Consider the following 18999-nt stretch of genomic DNA (forward strand, 5'->3'; position numbering starts at 1 on the left):
AGTCGAGTAAAAACAGTTTATTTAACAATAATATATAAGATGTTTATGATAACCAGTTTACTCAGCAGATGCTGGATTTGATCATCTCAAGCTCCACTTATAGTAGTAGCTGTTCTGGTGCTTTAAGGACTTTCTCCCAGTTGGCTCCCAGTCTTGACTAATCTCACCTCAAGGTCCATTTAGTAGCTGCTCTGGAGATCTTGTGCATATTTTTAGAAATGTTGATGATGAATGAAGGCTTGTGTTTCACTTGGTGGATGGACCGAGTGTTGTTGTTATTGTTGATGATGAACACTTCAATTGTGTCTTAATAGATGTCTCATCTGTATCAATGGTTGTGTGTCACTCTCTGTCAGTCACCCTGTCTGTCATTCTCCGCTTCAGACAATCAGCCACTTCACTGCCAACATAAATAACTCGCTGAGACTCGATGGAAGTTTGTAGAGCCTGTGTGAGTGAAGCAACAATACCATATCTGTTTGACACAACTGGTCTCCGTCCAAATACAACATTCACTCACTGAACCATGACTCCTACTGTGTTGCTTGGTAACAAAGACAAGTGCATGTAGTTCTTAAGATATACTGTTTGTGTGTGTGTGTGTGGGGGTGTGTGGGGGTGTGGGGGTGTGTGTGTGTGTGGCATGTGCTGCTGTGGATTGTCCCCTGGTGGGTGTCATGTGATTGACACCAATCGAAGTAACAATATCTGTTAAAGCTTAAGGCTGTTGATTTTTAATAATTCTTAGCTAATGTGCAATTTGTTGAGTTTATTTGAATGCAACCCACATGACCCATCCTAAAATATGTTGTCTGCAGTCACGCAGGATGTCATACTCTATTCTTCCCTATGAGGAACGGGGCGAGACAGTCACTGCTGGTTGCAAATCGAACTCTGAACGAGGCGAAGTCGATCAGACTAATATGTGAAATCACTCTCCAATGTCCAGCCAGCTTGAGAGGGGGGGTAGGATTGATCTCTCACTCAAGAAGTACTGATTGTTTATATCCTTGTTTATATAACTGCATGTCAAAATAGTAATAAACAGCAGAGAAGGGTAGCGGCTGCTCGGCTACAGTGAGTGTAATGACGATACAGTTTGATAAAAGGCTGTTAGATTGTACACAGAATGCTGTTGTTAGCTACAGGAGCTCCCGCAGTTAGGAATAGAGCTTGAGCACAAGGAATTATGGAATCTGTTATATTCTATAATGTCATTTTTAATTTGAACAGATAATTACAAATTGTGTGATATTTATTTTTCCCACCCATCAAATGGTAAATGCGCTTTTCCAATCTTTACGATCGCTTTACAACACATGTCATTCACACACATCCATACAGTCAGAGGCTACCATACAAGCTGCACATCAGCTCGTTAGTAGTGATAAACATCCACATCCACACACACACACACACACACACACACACACACACACACACACACACACACACACACACACACACACACACACACACCCTTGGACGACCACTCCACCTCCTGAGCCTCCACTACTGCAGCCACCTGAGTCGTTTGACTTTTAAATATAAAGTGACGGCCATAATGTGCTCATTACAAACTGACAGGAACAAACAGGAACCAAATCAAAGCTTCATTGTAGCTTTAATGGATCGTCTTTCTCCGTGGAAGAGGATTCTCAAACTGAACGTATATATCACCGATATACTGAACCTGATATCATCAGGAATATCTGGGCAATCAATAAAGTTTGTACGAACTGAAAAGGAAACATCGGAGTCATTGTTTCAGAGGTCGCGTGCTGTTTCCAGTTGTTATGTAACTCTGTCGTACAGGATGCTGTTTTCTTGCAGCTTGTACCATGACAGGAAGCCGTTTCGGTGCTTCTCCCCCCTGACTCGCCGAACAGGTGTTTACTCGTGTAGGAAACGGCTTTGGACAGGGAGGTGTTCAGACAGACAGGTTCTGATACACGATGAGCTCAGGCCTGAAATATCTCCTGTTCCTCTCTGTGAATCAGATTGATGTCCAAGATAAGTGATAGTGTGGAGGAGAGAGGAGGAGAGGAGAGGGGAGAAGAGGGGAGAAGAGGGGAGAAGAAGAGAGAAGAAGAGAGGAGGGGAAGGGGAGGGGGAGAGACTTTTTCGGGGGAGTCCTCTCTTTCCTTTGATCTCCTTGGATCTTTCCTTCTCCTCTTTCCTTCTTTTCTCTCTTTCTCTTTAGGGAGGGCCCTTCCTTTCTCCCCTCTCTTTCCTTTCTTGCCTTTTTTTCGCTCTTTCTCGAGCTATCTTACCTTTTTTTCCTCTTCTCGACCTCTCCTGTCCTTTTCCGTGCCTTCCTTTTTCTTTCTCTTCCCCTCTCCTCCTTTTCTCTTCCGTTCTATTTCTCTTTCCTCTTCTCTCCTGCCTTTCCTCTTTTCTTTTCTCGGGAAGGGTGAGAGGAGGGAGAGGAAGGGAATATTCAATGCTTTCATTTAAAAGAAATGTACGTGTTAATATTAACAGCAGGAACAATCCAACATGGAGCCTGACTGAGGTTTCTCTTGACTGATTGTGTTAATTAACATTTAAGCACTTCAACGGCCGGATTAGAGTTTTCTATAATAACAAACAAATCCATTTCTATTGTAATGGTTTGCACTGTTTCATTAGTAAAACATTTCCCCTTAGCTTTTCAAATCTTGTAAACATTAATTTGTAGGTAGAATACAAATATCATTTTGGAATAATAGTTTTGTCATTAAATTATTCATAAAATCTGTCATTCATCCTGTAAAAGAGTTATTAAATAAGTGTTGCAGTCTTTTCAAAAGGGACATATTCCCTTGAATATATGTCATTACTAATGTTGCTATTTAATATACTCACATAAAATATCCTATTTATAGTTTTTAAGATTAATACATTAAAAGAGTGAGAATATAACTCATAGCTGTTTCATCAGAATGAATATTGTTATATAACTAGTTTTACAATGGTACTTTGAGGTTCCTGTTTGAATAAAGCCACAGATGGTGACTCTAATAGAGACAGAAAAGGGTTAAATATGATCCAATACTTGTGGAATCTGTCTTTTACAAGGTGACAGCGGAGAAAAACAACCTGTCTCTGTGTTTATTTAGTCAGCTGACAGAAAGAGAGCATGATGATGAAGAGGAGGAGACTTTCACCTTGCTCTTCTGCTCCCATTTCAACCCTCTTTCTCAGGTCACTGCTGTCATGCAACTTCGTCGTCGTGTAACTTCTGTCGAGTGATTTAGGCTCTGTGGCCCTCAGGCTTTGGAGACGAGTTACAAACGGTCTCTTATGTACGAAGAATGCTTATTTTTCCATTCTATAAATGATACTCTGAATGATACTTGGATGCCCAGTAGACATAGCTACCGTATAGTAAGAGCCTTTTATACTGGAATTATGCTTCTCCCAAGATGCACGTCTCTACCAACCTACGCAGAGAAGGGTATTATGGGTAATCATTTAGGTCACAGAGGCTTAGTTCCTCAATCTCAATCAATGGAATCATGTGTAAATAGGTTATTGGGTGAGTCCACTCTGTTGGGAGCTGTACTACATACTACGTCCTGCATAGAGTACAGCAAGTATAAAAGGCAACATGTTTACCATAAAAGCTCATTTATTTTCAATATATGCATGTAAAGCAATCCTTTATACATGCCAATTTGTTTTCAATACATAATAAGCTTTCCTATAGAAGTTGGTCTGCTGTCTGTGTAAACTGAACTTAATATCCATAAAAATAAAGATTTTAAAGATAATGATGGAAACGCTGCAGCCAGCCGCCTCACAACCAGCACCATCAAGAGAAATCCCATCCCTCCCGTCCCTCCCATCCCTCCCATCCTGGCTGCTTTCCATTGGCTCCTTTTCAAACCAGTATCAGTTTTAGGAATGTATTGATCTCCTGTAAGCCGGATGTTGGGCTGGCACTTGGTTATATTGCAGAGCATTTAACCCAATACGCCTGAGCTCAGATGTAGAGCCTCACTGGTCACAATCCAGACTGAAGCCTGAGGATGACCAGGCTTCTACATTAGGGTACTTTCACAGTAAGACGTTGGCAGGTCTTCTCTTCAACTCTGTCTTCAGAACACTTTTCAAGACTTTATTAGCAGAAACAGAATGCATTATACTTTATATTTTGAGTTGCAACTGTTTCATAGTTAAGGAGTGATGTCACTTTTACTGTGTTTATTGTGAGATTGTTTTCTTCACAAACTGCACAGAAATCGTGTGTGTGTGTGTGTGTGTGTGCGTGTCTGTGTGTTTAGCATATTTCTCTAGTGCTGCTATGTCTCCCTCTCTTAGCTTAAATTAAATCTTCTAGTGGTGATCCACATCTTTTCATTTTGGCAACATGTGTGACTAAATGGCCACTGCTGAAGCATTTCTTTAAGGCCCCTCCCAGAGATCACTTGGCAGTGAAATCATGTGGCCACCACTGTGACATCTGTCCCCTCTGACTTTGTGTTGAAGAAGAATTTGTCTTTGTGAACGCTGAAGTCAAACCTGCAACAAGTGAACATAATGGAAATATTAAATAAATCCATCACCAAACTAGATCCAGAGATGCGAGTGTAGAGTGTGCTCGTTCTCTCTGCGTGGGTTCACTGCAGATCCCTCTATAATGTATGTTCAATAAGTTTGGTATTGTGCTGCTGTTTTGCATCTGTGGGAGTTTGGTTGGTTTAAAAGCTGTCTGCTGATATTTTTATGTAAGATATTTCAGTAAATAACACCAGAAGTACATTTCTCACTCTCTTCCTCTCTTCTTCTCTTCCTCTCTTCCTCCCAGGGGAACGGACTGCAGCCGTAAACTCAAGAATGTAAGTGATACTTCTGGATTACAGTGGGATCATTTGTTTGTGTGCTAAATGTATGTTTGGATGTAAACTGTTATTATGGTCCAGTGTTTCTGTTTGTGCTGTGGTTGTCACTCTCTGCTCGTCTGTTCCAATCCTGTTCACTCTACAGTCAGCTCTGTGTAGAACTGTGTTATTCCAACTAAATACTACATACTCTGTGTATGCTGGTCTGGCTTTACTGTTGGAAGGTATTCTACCTTTACTTACCTTTACCTGGCTGTTTTACTGTTATCTATCCAATGTGTTCTTCTCCACCACATCTTTCAATCCCATGCACTCTGCCTGCTTTGGTTCCATCTATCTATCTTTTATCTCTACATAGCTACAACTCCAGCTTCCTATTCTACTTATGTATTTGTCGTTTCTATCTATCCTTTCCTTACTCCAGCATTGTAAGTTTTACATCATTCTTACTCTTTTAGTTGTTGGATTTCTAATTATTTGAACACCACTAATACCTGCTATCTTCTTCTGCATATTCTATCTAGTGTAGTTCTTCCTATTCAGCCTATAGTTGTTCTCTGTGTTTGTTCTTCTTCCTTTCTAATTATCCATTTTTACACTCCAAGTGTCTATTTTTGTTCAAATACACCTCCACCCTTTCTTCTCTTTTTCTATTAATGCTGCTTTAAGAAGTAGAACACATAATGCTAGCCCTGCCCACTCTGCAGTCAGAGCAGTGCCCCCCCCCCCCCCTCGCTCCCTCCCCATCTCTCCCCCTGTCTCCCTCTCTCTGTGATGCTGCTGTACAAGTAAATGTGTCGAGCTGCAGAGCTGGCCTGCTAGCTCATTTAGCTGACTTCACAGAGGGGCTCTCAGCCACATTAGCAGCAATAGCAAACAGCCCACAAACTCCCAGCAGCTAAAGGCTTTAGCCAGGACCTGCTACCACACTATGGATCTGCCCTGCAGACTCACACTGAGGACTGGGATCTGATAGCAACTGTCTCTGCAGCACATCACATATTAAGAGGTGAAGGAACTGCAGCAAGAATAATTTTCTGATTTGCTGATGAAGGTGTTGTTTGGCAGATTGGATGTTGAGGTAAAAAGAGGGCATTGCATGTATGGGAGGGATATCGCTGGAGTCCCTAGATGTTTGTTTAGCAGTGCAGGTGTGAACAAGAAGGGCTGATAGTTGATTGCAATGTGATGACTAGTTTAGAGAATGTGTCTCTGTGCACAGGTCTGTGGATTGTGACTTGCATGCACTTGTGTGTTAGTGTTTACATTGTGCATTTCTGGGGTGCATTTATGCCCTTGTGTTTGCATCACTTAGTGTGTGCGAACATGAAACAAAGAGGTAATTGTTGTTTTTCGACGAAACCTCTTGACAGGTTTTTCCACATCTGCAAGTTCAGACACTGAAGAGGTGACGCAAGTCTGACGTTGTGCATTACTTCACTGTCAGTCAAAACTCCACTGACCTACTGTAGCCTTGTGTTTGTATCCACGTTTAGTTTTCTGTACAGTTGTTATAGGTTTAGTGTTGCATGTCTAAATCATGCTGGGCACAGCTGTGGCATATATCCCCATTCAGGCAATTGGGATCAATATGGATGAGTTTAAAGCATACTAGTCTGCAACCGCAATACATTTGGTGCTGACCCACTTCCAATGGGAGCTGGCACGGATATTTTCATGATACTGGTGATGACACAGAAGCAATACACTCTGCTGCTTAGGGTGCTAAAGTGCACAGTTTGTTCAGTCGTCCTGATCTACATTAGAAAAGAGTTCTGGTTGGATCCCCTGTGATCTGGCTGTAGTGTTGCATCTTAGTAAGTAGGGATGGTACCGCTTTTATCTGTCAGATACCTCAACCTGGAGTATCTGCCTGTAACGATACCAATCGTACGCTCTTTTCCCTCTTAAACAACTAAACTGTTAATAATTCATTTGTATGGATGCACTTTGCTTAACCTAGCCATCTAAAAAAACATCATGCTCAAACTGTGAAACAAATATTGTACTCTCCTAAAGGAGGAAATACGTAGCCCGCAACATGACTCAGTCATGTAATACTGCTGCTTAGAGCTGCACATTATATTCGTATTTTATCGTCATCGCGATCAGAACATGCGTGATAAACACCTCGCAAAAGGCTGCAATGTTGCACTCTTTTATTGCCTCATCCCTATTAGTGAGGCTAATTCTTTACTTTTGGCTAGAAAGATGAATTTCCCCAAAGGAACCAGCAGAGAATCACACAGAAAAGACTTTGTGCTTCTTCTGAACAGCAGGCAAGTTCATTTACTCTTCCTCCAAGTGTGTTTGAACGGTGGCAGAGTGTGTTTACACTGACAGTATGACTGAAATAAACACATTAAGCCATGCTGAGTTTCCTTATCAAAGCAATCCCTGTGGAGTGCCGGTTGACATGGACACAGTAAATATAGCTGGGTGCTAAAGGTGCAGCTCTGTGTGATCTCCCTGTGGCCATAGTCAATCTGTACATTCTGCATTTTAGTCTTTTAGCTGACTCCAAAGGGAGTTACAGTGAATGCAGCTAGCTTCACTTCCTCTGTTACATTTAACATTACTTACAGGACGTTAGCTTACAAGCTAGAGTCAGAGCGGAGGTACTACAGCCTCCTTCAGATCTGATGTTACAGGGTTGCTGTGTTGGAAGGAGATGAGATTGACCTGGTAATTTATGCACTCAGGGCTAAGCTAGCTAACGGGCAAATATAAGCCCTTTAAGGGCTGCTGTATTGTAGCAGGAGAAGGGCCTGTGACTGGTGTCAGGGTCGGAACAATGGCTCAGTCTTGTCGTGTTTGTTCAGGACGTATTAGCTAACATGTAACTTCTTTGAAGGAGGCTGGACCAGAGAACTTTTGTGGGGAGACAAGTGAAAGGAACAGACTGGAGATTGGTTTCAAACTTTTGCTTTCCTTCAATACAACCATGAGCTGACAAACTATCATTATATTTTACTCACACTCCAGTGAAATGTTTTATATGTTGGCCTGCATTGCTACATGTACATACTGTATTTCTGTATAGTCTCATGTTATGTAACCTCATCATTGGTTTGGAACAACTCAGGCTTCAAACAATGCACCTTGAATGTCATGACAGTATGTCTGGATCCAATGTACCATTATGAAGACCTTTGACTGCAGTGAGGAACGTGAATTTAAGATGCTGATGCTGTTGTTCAGTTCTCTCTCTGTTAGTGTTTCATGAAAAGATAACATCTGACGGGTCATGACTTAAGTTATAACATGTGTTATGTTTTATTAATTATTTATTTAATGAATCTGAGCAACAAGGTGCAATACGAATGAACACAGTGCCTTCAAATGATTGGAACATTTGAACTATGTACATATCTGTCAGTGTTTTCACTGCACTGTTGTCATTTATTCATCACGACGTCTGACTGTATTGTTTTCTTTCCTTTTAGGTTCTAATCACCATCTACTGGTTGGGTCGTGCTACCAACGGCTGTACGTCCTACAACGGTCCCACGCTGGACCTGAAAGAGTTTGAGGGCCTGCTGTCACAGATGCGAAAGGTTTGCTCAGTCATGTTTAGCACTGAATGAGTGTGTGTTGGTTAAATGTGCACTTCTCATAAATCATCAGTTTATCACACCCCCCAGGGATGACCTCTGTCAAACTGGACTCTATTGTCAATCATCTCGATCTGGTTCTACCTCTGTACTGACCCAAAATAAAACAGAGAGCATTAGCATTAGCAAGCCCTTAAGACGCACATACAGACACACTATGACCACCACTCATAACCATGATGTCACCCCCAAGCGATTTATTCCACAATGTGACGTCCCTTTGCTGGTAAAAGTGAGAAATCTCTGCCAACTCAGCAGAATAACTTTCCCAGATGTTCACACGTTGCTCCTGACCTAAAAAAAGACACGTTTCTATGAAACACAAAAGACTTTTATACTATAATGAAATTTGAAAATCAAGGACACATCAGGTGCACACATTATAAATGAAATTGGCTCTTTCCAGTTCACGTCCAATGCTTATGAAATGGAAAAAGAAGATGATTGTAATGCAAGAAGCAGGTGATTGCAGGTGGCTGCATAGTTACTGTTAGTAGCTCAGGGTGAATGTGTCAGTTAAAGGGTCAGTTCATCCAAATTAGGAAAAAATAAATCCACACGTGGTATCTAAATCATCTGATGGTTTTATTTGTCTTGGTTTTGGGATATTCCTGTTAGATTTGTCCAAACCTGGCCTGATGAAGCCAAAACTATTTGCTTTTTTAAATGTGAATAAACAAACCTTTTAAGCTTTAAATGCAATGTTTAGGTTTAGGCAAAGAACTGACCTGAGATTGAACCGTGGTCACTGGATTTTAAGGTAAAGGTTTACATCCATCCATGCATCTGACCAACGCACCGTTACTGTACAGCGTCATTGCTTCATGAAGTTGAATGTATGTTGGACAAAGAGATAAGTGAGTACAGCCGACATGATATCGAGTCTGTCAGAGGTTTGAGAGTTGCATAACAGACGTCCAGGGGTCAGGAACAGGAAGTCTTTTGGTAGACAGGAAAGGCCTTTCTCCACCTTCCATTAGCTGACAGACAGAGGGAGGGGTCACTTAGGTGAAGAGAGAGTGATAGAGAGGGATTTGAGCTGAAGCAAAGATAAGAAAGGAGGATGTGAAACAAAGTTGATCTTACAGAGAGATGTTTGCGGGGGGACCGGACACAAACACATTCTTCAGAAATGGTTTGACCAGACAAGTTTCCTTGATGTACTTTTTGCACGACATATTATTTATCTTTCTAAGGTAATTTGTGCATTCGGTATAACCTGGTCTTGTGTCTCTAACTGTTCAGGAGGCGGAGGAGGCAGAGAGCCCTAAACGCAGCATCCGGGACAGTGGCTACATCGACTGCTGGGACTCCGAGCGCAGCGACTCTCTCTCCCCGCCACGCCACGGCCGTGAGGACTCCTTCGACAGTCTGGACTCCTTCGGCTCACGCTCACGACAGACCCCGTCGCCGGACGTCCTGGTCCCCCGCGGCAGCAGCGATGGTAGGAAGTAACCCACTCTTTATACTCTTCATATTCACTAGTTGATGTAAAGAATGATCTGGTGTTTAGACCAACCTTCAAATGAAAGGTTGCAGGTTAAATCAAGAGCCATTGTGCCATTTTAGCCACCACATATGTCTTGTGGAAGGGAAGTAATTGAGTACCGGCTGTTTTGTTTGGGTCTATTGTGGTGGTCCGATATAGTATATAGATAAATGAGGTACATTGTCCTTGTTGTGCTGCTGTAATGAAGCCTGTTGTTCTCCTCGCTGTGTTTTTGCAGGACAACGCCCCGTGCTAGTCAAAGGCTATTTGAGATAATAAGAGGAATGATCTCAGTGCGATGCCCGTTGTGAAGCCAAACTATGGCCATTGTTTCATTTCAGTTACAGCTATACGTCTTGTGAAAGAGAAGACTTTCCGACCACGAGCTGCTGTTTTTTGTTCTGGTTAAATTGTGCATGTAGACGATCTATTATCATTGTATAAATCCAGGAAAGAGGCTACATGCGCACCACAAGTCTTCATATTCCTTTCTGAAAAGCTGCTCACATACATCCTCAGGCCGAGCGACAATAACTTTCACATCTGTTTTTGTTTCAAATGCATTTCAGTTATGTAATGTTAACTTAGGCTCCTCCAACATGACAGTTGTCTCAGGTGACGTACAACAGAAGACATTCGATGTATTTGCCCTCAGGGAAACACGGAGAAATTCTGATGTGGTCGATCAAATAAAAGCGGCGAGAAGGTTCTGATTTGATTTGCAGTTTCCACATCAGATCTATGTCCTTTGAGAGGAGAACAATCTGGAGGCTTGTTGTTTGAACACTGAGACCCTGAACCCCTGTGAGCGGCAGCTCTGATGAAGAGCATCAGAAAGGTTTTTAAAGTTGAACTATACATGTTTATGCACAGTGTGTATGTGCGTGTCCAAACCCTCTCACACTGTGTATGGCCCCATTCTTCTGTCCACCTTCGGTCTTTATTAAACGCTTTGGTCCAAAACCTGTTTGCTTTTTAAAGCATAGGGAAATGAAAATTAATTAAAGATTAAATGAAATTAATCTTGAAACCTTCAGTGAGGATTTCAAGCTCTGCCTCTGTTTGAGCCTGTCGTCCTGGACGACAGTTGTTTGGTGACTCTGTTGAAGTGTGACATGAGATGAGTGACACATTAGAGCGAGAGGAAGAGAGGAATCATGTGTGTTTTTATGAATGATTGCTCGGAGTGGTTTCTGATCGGACACTTGACTGATTTGTCAGCAACGACAAAACTTCCAGCTTTTGGTTTGAGGACAAAAGACACAATTTACATCTTTATCTTCAAAATAGTGAAGCTAGTAGTTGAAACTTGGTCGACTAACTCAACTCATGAAGCATACGATGGTGGTTAGAAGCTGTGCAGAGGTGTCAAGTACTTCACAAGGAAATTAAAGTATGATTGTTTTTACCTTCCTTTTTACCCTCAGTCTACTTTGACACTTGTCATATAAACGAGCTTTCTTTCAATAGAAGTTGTATGAAGTACAGTTGGGTGTTTCTCACTTTGATCCATAGATCCATAGACGACTAGTGTTGGAACACACAGACCTGTGGATAGTACACAGGCCGGCGGGCCGTCCACTCGTTAAGAGGCACTACAGCTGTGCCAGTCAGCTGTAGTTGGAGTTATTGCGCAATGTCACATATTTTTTAGAAAGCTTCGAATCTCATCTATTTAGTGAGATAAACTGTTTTGAGATCAAAATCACAACAGCAAGTACAGTAGGCATATCACATAAGCAAGCACACTCACAGTCAACCCCATAACTTACCTATTAGGTCTCATTATTGTCCCGTCGGCTGTAATTATAAAAAAAAAAAAACACTTCCGGGTTCATTGTCGATGTCCACACATCGTTTCCAGTACAAAACATTTCCATCTTGAACATAGTCACATTGATAAAAGCCCATGAACAGCTGTTGCAATCTTTGAGATCAGCTGATCATTTGTGAGATGTTTTTCTTCACACGGAGCAGTCCGTCTGCATGCGCCGCCGAACAGCTGATACCCGCATGGAGAGCGGGCATCAGCTGTTCGATTGACACTTTGTCTGAGCCAATCCGTTTTTATCCCTTTTATCTGAAATTGGAAGTTGTACTTGGTAACACTTGGTGCTATGTTCCTATTGTGTGTTCCAGCTCTTACCTACCAGCTGTACCATCTTCAGACATCTGTTTCAACAACAAACTTCAGACGGAGTGTATTCAGTATATTCAGACCACTATTACTCAGTGCCAGAAGCACTTGGAGTGACGAGACCAAAATCATGCAGCTGGTGCAAATGGTTGAAGATCAGCTTTCAATTTACTTTGGGTGTCGTTGTAGGTATTTTTCGTATTTTCGAGTAAAGTCCCCCCCCCCCCCCCCCCCCTTAAGAGGCTAAAGAATAACAGATACTAAAGCAGAAAGGCAGAAAGATCTGACTGTAGGTGTGTAATCTTTATATATTCCGTTGTTTATTAGTCTATAATAAGTTGTTGTTTAGATAACCATATGTAATTAAATTCATCTAAAATTGTAGCATAACAATTTCATATAATAAGTTTTTCCAAGAGAAGCATGAACTGCTGCCAATTTGTTTCGTGATGAAGTCAGAAATAGAGTTTGGCTGCATTTAAAATGCCACGCCGACCATATGTTGTCATTGAAAGCTGTTCATTGCGACACTTTATTTGAATTTGACCCTCTTTAAATTTTAATGACGGCCCATAAAAAGTTACAGAAGTCGTCACAAAGCTTAATGTACGTTTCATCTCTGAACTGCATGTGGGAAAACTGAGTGAGGCCAAGCATCCTGTCTGACTGTGTTTTTGTTAGGAGGGAACTGCCTCTAATCTAAGCTGCCATCACCAGCAGTCAAACTAACTCAATACTTTGCTGGATGTTGAAGTCTTCTCAGAAATAAGGGTTGAAAATCAACTCTAAACAGATTCTAATGGAGATACTTAACGGGAAACACTGGATTAAGTCATGGAACAACTTTGCATATGCATATTGCTATGTCGATACTGAAACGATATATCGTGCAGCCCTAGGAGACTGCTTTTATACTATTACTATAGCAGCATTAGCACAATCAATCTATCCACCAACATGTGTAACCCACAGCTGAGTCACATTGTCAAGCTGCTCGTAGCTCACACGCCCACCTCTAATGCAAAGTGACTTAATTCATTCTAGAAAAGTGATTTATTTGAGTTTTAAATGAGGAGGCATGCTTGAGAAGTGGCCTCACAGTGACTCACAGATTATCTGAAGTTGGAAAGTTTTGCAGTCAGAAGCACTTTGTGGTTCAGTCATGCATCGGAGGATAGAGAGGTTAGCAAGTGGAGATCTGTATTTGTAAGGCCATGCTGTTATTAAGGGTTTCATACTATCAGTGTTCAGATCAGACCCAGGAGGCACAAACTGGAGAAGTGAGAACAGGATAACAATGCAGTAATCACCCAATCATAGGGAGCTTTGAGTACACTCAGAACAAGAACATCCATTTATTAACATGCACACCAACTCGGCCCAGCCAGGTTTTTGCCGCTGTGACCTTTTCAGACAAAGCCCTTTCACTATTCAGCTCTGTAAAGTGACTTCACCCTGACAGTAATGAGGGGACAGAGAGATGAGTTTAATTCAATCTGGGGAAGAGAATCCATATTGCAGATGCCCTTTTGTTTGGGCCTTGTTGGTGGATGGATACAGTGTTGATAAATGAGACACTTTGTGCGTCTGGTGGTCCTATAGTAAAGCCTGCCCTCTGCTACTGCTGTTCTTGCAGGGCAACACCCATTGCTAGTCAAAGGCTGTGTGAAATAATAAACTGAGTTCTGTCATTGAGATGCTTTTCTGGATTTCTTTGCCCTGAAGTTTAGCCCACAGGTTCTCTAAAATGACAGTTTTGCAGTCTGCAGCCTTCATGCCCGGATGATTTAGATCACTTATATCTGCTCAGGGACACGGCTCGCAGCAGACGTCGATATGAATTGAAAGCAAGGTTAAAAATGCACACGCACAGAATAATATCGAACACATTTAAGTTGTGTTTCTGGAAGTTTAAAGTGAATTGAACAACTCGTCTATTGAGCTTTGTTTCAGTTGCATTGTCTTATTGTCCTTTGTGCTGCTGCTCTCTCTGTCAACAAAGAATGATGACGAAGGTTGGGGTTTGATAGCTTATTCCAAATTGAGTAAAATCCAACTTTTCTTCATGTTTCATTTTAATTAGTGAAAGTGAGATTCACTGCTGGCTGGGAAACGTGTCTCCTGCGTGTTTTCAACATTGTTGTTCACTAATAATAAGAGTGAGGAGAGTAAGAGCGTAAGAAATCTGGGTATCAGGGAACCAGATCCTAAATAGAACCGGCTATCAGAAACGATCTGCTGACTCAGTCTGGACACTTTCCCATGTCGTCAAGATCACTCGGTATTTAAAACTCCTTCCAGACTGTTGCCGAAGAAGATCTGTGTGTATAATGGGAGAAACTGGAAAAAGCGTGAAAGCTGTCCCAGAAAGTGTCATCATTTATTTCACTTTAATACTATTAAATAATGTTGAGGGTATCACTATCACTCTTCATTTGTAATTCTATTGCTGCTTCCCAGTCACTGTAACGCATATTGAAGTTGACTCTGTGGCTTTTATATTTCCTGTCGTATTACTGCATGTTGATGATTATTGATGTAAATATGTCTCTGTGGAGCTCTGGTACAGTGTGCCACTGACCCATGATAAACCTTCCCTCAAGCTTCAGTGTTACCATATGTGCAGAGACATAAAGACATGTGTTGTTCCTTAAGGATGGATCGACTTGGATGGTAGAGTCACTCATGTTTCCAATTGATGGGCTGAGAGTCATAATTGAACCACTCATTGTTGGAAGTGCGGATACCTCAAGGCCTCTTTTGGACCGTGATCTGTCGATCTTTGAGACCACATAAAAAGAAGAAGTCTATTGATAGAAAGGGAGCGTTTCACAAGTGCAAAATGTCACGTTTGTTTCCACTGAGCGCTGCAGCTGAATCCACATGTATCCGATCAGAAATAAGAAGACGGTTTAGCTCTGGTTGAAATTGTGGGTCTATACTTGGAAAATATATACATTAGATTCATAGGTCATAGATTGAGTTTGCGTGCATCTAAAGCGAAGGGGACTTCCAGTAGCACATGTGCTGAGCATCTTGGAGAGGAACTTTGAGAGACCTTGGGTAAAGCAAGGCTGCAGAGATCCATTACTTGTAGTTTCCAAATGTTAAAATAGTGTTAATATTAGCAAAGAAAATGCACTAATGAAGATGGATTCCCTGGTATGCACATCTATGGGATTTTTCCTCATTTCTTTTTTCTGTGTGATCACACATGAGAATCTTGCGGAGGAATTTAAGACGCCGAGCAGGGAAAGTCCTTGAGCGATGCACTTCTGCAGCTCCAGGTGTTGCCACTGACATTAGAGAGCCAACAATGTGTTTCCAATGGGATCGAGACAGACAGAGTGGCATCCTAAGTGAATTCTTCCGTACTGCAGGCTAGAGGAGCTGCACAATATACATTTTGTGATGATTTATGTTACTTGCTTTGTTTCATAAAAACAGGCCCTCAACCTGCTCGGGGTTGATTTATGTTCAGCCCCTGCAATGCACTGCATATAATAACACTGGAACAGCACTTTAATGTTTGTAAGCCTGTATATGATGTAGTTCACGGCTTGGGGGTAAACTGAAGTGATATTTGTATTCAGAGATTAGAAATCTGCAATCAACTTTTTCTCTGCTCAATTTAGTTTTTGATTTATTGCCCCTCTCTTTCTTTCTTTACTTTTTTTAACACATTATTATTCAGAAGGTTAGTTGATCAACGCTGCATGTATATGCAGGAGTGCAACAAATCCACTTGATTGCTGTGTAATCACATTATAGGTTAACAGCTTTTAAATGGGAAAATTAATAGTGTAGAGAATTGCAAAGTCATTTGCTGTTTATTAAATCTCTGTGTTTTGTGACTATTTGAATCTCTTATGAATCTGAACATTAATTATAACACAACGGCACTTATTTTTGAGTTATGTTGTTTTCCAGTAATCTTAGCAAAGCACGTAGAATTTAAGTCTCCCTCTAATTGGAATGAATTCATCCTTTACGTCTCTAAATTATGAAAAGAAGCTGCTCTTTCCTTGACAGCAGCTGCTGAATAATAATAATAATAATAGTTTTTATAATGGCTGGTGTTCTTCTCTAAACGGAACATATTGAGTGGTAATTGTGCAATTTAGTTCTAAAGTGCATCTGCAAACCTGGACCTGCGAAGAAATGATCTCTCTGTGACAGCGTTAACGAACTCCTTCATTCCTCCCGTCTCCTCCTCTCAACAGGCCGCGGCAGTGACTCGGAGTCCGACGGTCCCCCCCACAGGAAGATGCCAGACGTCCGTAAGGATGACATGTCGGCACGGCGAACGTCCGTCAGCGAGCCCCGAACCGCCATGCCCTTCAACCAGTACCTGCCCAACAAGAGCAACCAGACTGGATATGTGCCCACGCCACTCCGCAAGAAAAAGAACGATAAAGAGGAGGGCGCACGCAAGAGTTGGAGTACTGCTACTTCACCTATAGGGGGAGACAGACCCTTCAGGTGAGTCCAACTGCTGTCGTAATTAGAAGGGAGGAAATGCTAGCATGTCATTTATTTTATTAGGTTTCGATATTTAAATGCAAGTGGAAACTGATAAAGTAACAGAGTTTAAATCAAGTACACACACAGTATTGTTATTAACCAACGTAAAGCTTCACTAATCTAATGAAATGGTGTTCTGTGCAAATTAACTCAATTCTGCAATTTCATAACATCGAAGGTCCGACGTTCAACCACTTTACATTTCTGTTTTAATTGAAGCTTTGAATATTCAAGGTTTCATTTCAGTTGTGCTGAGCAACTGAATATTACATTCGGTGTGTGGACCTGGATGCTGCTGGCGAGGAACAGGAGAAGTGGAATTGCATTATAAACGGGTCATATGGGGACAGGTTGTACAACCATGACCTTGTTTTAGCTTGAAACTGTTTTGCTGCAGATAAAACCTTTAAAATTAAAGGTTTTTATGCAATTTCTTAGAGAATTCCACCGATTTCTGCTTGTAGCTGAAAGATTGACCAGAAAATGTGCAGCAATATAATATGATGATCTAATCTCCTTCCTACATGTTCTGTGAGTTCACGTTAGCGTGAGACATTCTCTTTAATATGGTAGGAAGTGGACCTTGAAGTTATTTTTGTAGAAAAAGTATGCATCTTTGCAGAATTGATAAAACTGATCAGAATGTAGAAATAACAATATGTTGTTTCTTATTCACGCTGTCGAATACTCACCAACATCTTTCTCGGTTAAATCTGTGTTTAATAATTTCGCAAGAGAAGATGTCAAACTGCAGATTCATGTTTCAGTTGATTAGTGTTCTTTGTGCAGTGCTGTACATGTGGGAGGGGCTGATGGAGGCCAGATGTGCGTTTTCATTGGCTCTGATTCTGATTGAAGCGAAAGTGTAAAATGTGCTGCATAGAAGAGGAAGATTAACATCTGATGGTGTTATTAGCTTTTATTGGTTTGGCATGTCGAGAGCGCTGGTATCACATTTTTATTCTGTTAAGCATCTATTGTCAGTGACTCGCACTCTACAGGCTGTGTGTGTGTGTGTGTGTGTGTGTGTGTGTGTGTGTGTGTGTGTGTGACTTGTTTCTGTCCCCCAGTGTGTGTTATTAATCTGTCTTTCATTCCCCCTGTTGTTAACGTCATCCATCATGTATTCACCTACAGATGCATGTATTAATTCATTTTGCATTGCCGTTTGTTTTTCTCTCCTTCCTTTCTATCCATCGTGGTGTTTTCCCTCTTGCCTCCCTTTACTATCTTGTGTGTCTGTGTGTGTGTGTGTGTGTGTGTGTGTGTGAACCTAATTTTCCCCACATTTGTGTGCTCCATGTCTCATGTCCATCATGTCATCCTCGTGTCATTGTTACTAACTTTGCTCCAATGTGGTTACGTCGTTCTGTCCTGTGTGTGGTGTGTGAATGGGTGATGTAACAGTCCAAATGAAGTCCCTATCTTAGACAACCCACGTGGAGAGTCCCCCAGCCCGTCCCTTGAACCCCAGATACAGATTCAGAAGGTGAACCAGACTAAAAACGAGGAGGAGGAGGATGAAGGGGAGCAGACTGCTTCCACAGCTTGCATTGAGATCCATGCAGCGGGCGTGAGGAGGAGCAGTGAGCCTCTGCCCCGTAGCCTCCCCCAGCCCCGTGCAGAGCCCCGCACAGACACCAAAACTCACCTGGTATTCACATCTGAGCAAAGGTCTCCACCTTGACTTGTGTTTTTATCAATACCCCAAATCAGCACCCTGTTTCCCTTTTGTATCGACACGGTTCTGATTCATTGTCGTCCAAATCTAAAAGATAACAGATTACCTCCATAGAATTCAGATTATTCTCATGATAAATTGTGGAGTTAGAAAGAAGTGACCGGCCACATTAGCCACCACTAGCATAACACACCCCGATCTCTGACTGAACTGTCAGCGGTCCAGTTGCAATGTGGGTAATGTAGGAGCCAGGTTCTGACCAGGAAGAAGAATGAGTGTAATACTGAGTCTGTGCAGAATTATTTTAATGTTGGCCATGAATCCAGTCAGCGGTTTAGGCTCTTATTGCAGCTGCGCTTTTGTTTTGTTAAAGGGTCAGTTCACCAAAATCGGAGAAAAAAAATCTCACTTACCACAAGGGACATGTAGCAGATCATTTCAGCCACTGAGACTGCTGCCTGCAACACCACACAGGGAAGCTGAGTGTGTTCCAAAGATCCCAACAACAGCTCGTCTGTCCAAAAACAATGTCCCAGTTAATCGGGGTAATCCACATACCTGACCGTGAACAGTTTTGCATCAGGACTGCTTCTTAAATAGCTGAAATGCTCACAGCTGGTGTTTCCATCCAGCCTTTTGTATCTTTAGCTCTGCCATTACCAGATCATCATCCAATGCTGTTGTTATCCAGAGCAACATAACAGGGAGTCAGCCAGAGGTTCAGTGCT

The 18999-nt window shown here is 41.8% G+C and overlaps 1 protein-coding gene across 1 annotated transcript in view; it reads left to right on the plus strand.

Moving 5' to 3' along the window:
* The window catches only part of LOC115014935 (LIM and calponin homology domains-containing protein 1-like), an 82286-nt gene that overhangs the window by 42214 nt on the left and 21073 nt on the right, over window positions 1-18999 (plus strand). Inside the window, 4 exon segments of the mRNA XM_029442088.1 lie at window positions 4793-4823; window positions 8273-8383; window positions 9686-9884; window positions 16290-16548. Coding sequence (XP_029297948.1) covers window positions 4793-4823; window positions 8273-8383; window positions 9686-9884; window positions 16290-16548 — 600 coding nt within the window.

Source organism: Cottoperca gobio, chromosome 10, assembly GCF_900634415.1.
Source record: "Cottoperca gobio chromosome 10, fCotGob3.1, whole genome shotgun sequence".
Taxonomy (NCBI): domain Eukaryota; kingdom Metazoa; phylum Chordata; class Actinopteri; order Perciformes; family Bovichtidae; genus Cottoperca; species Cottoperca gobio.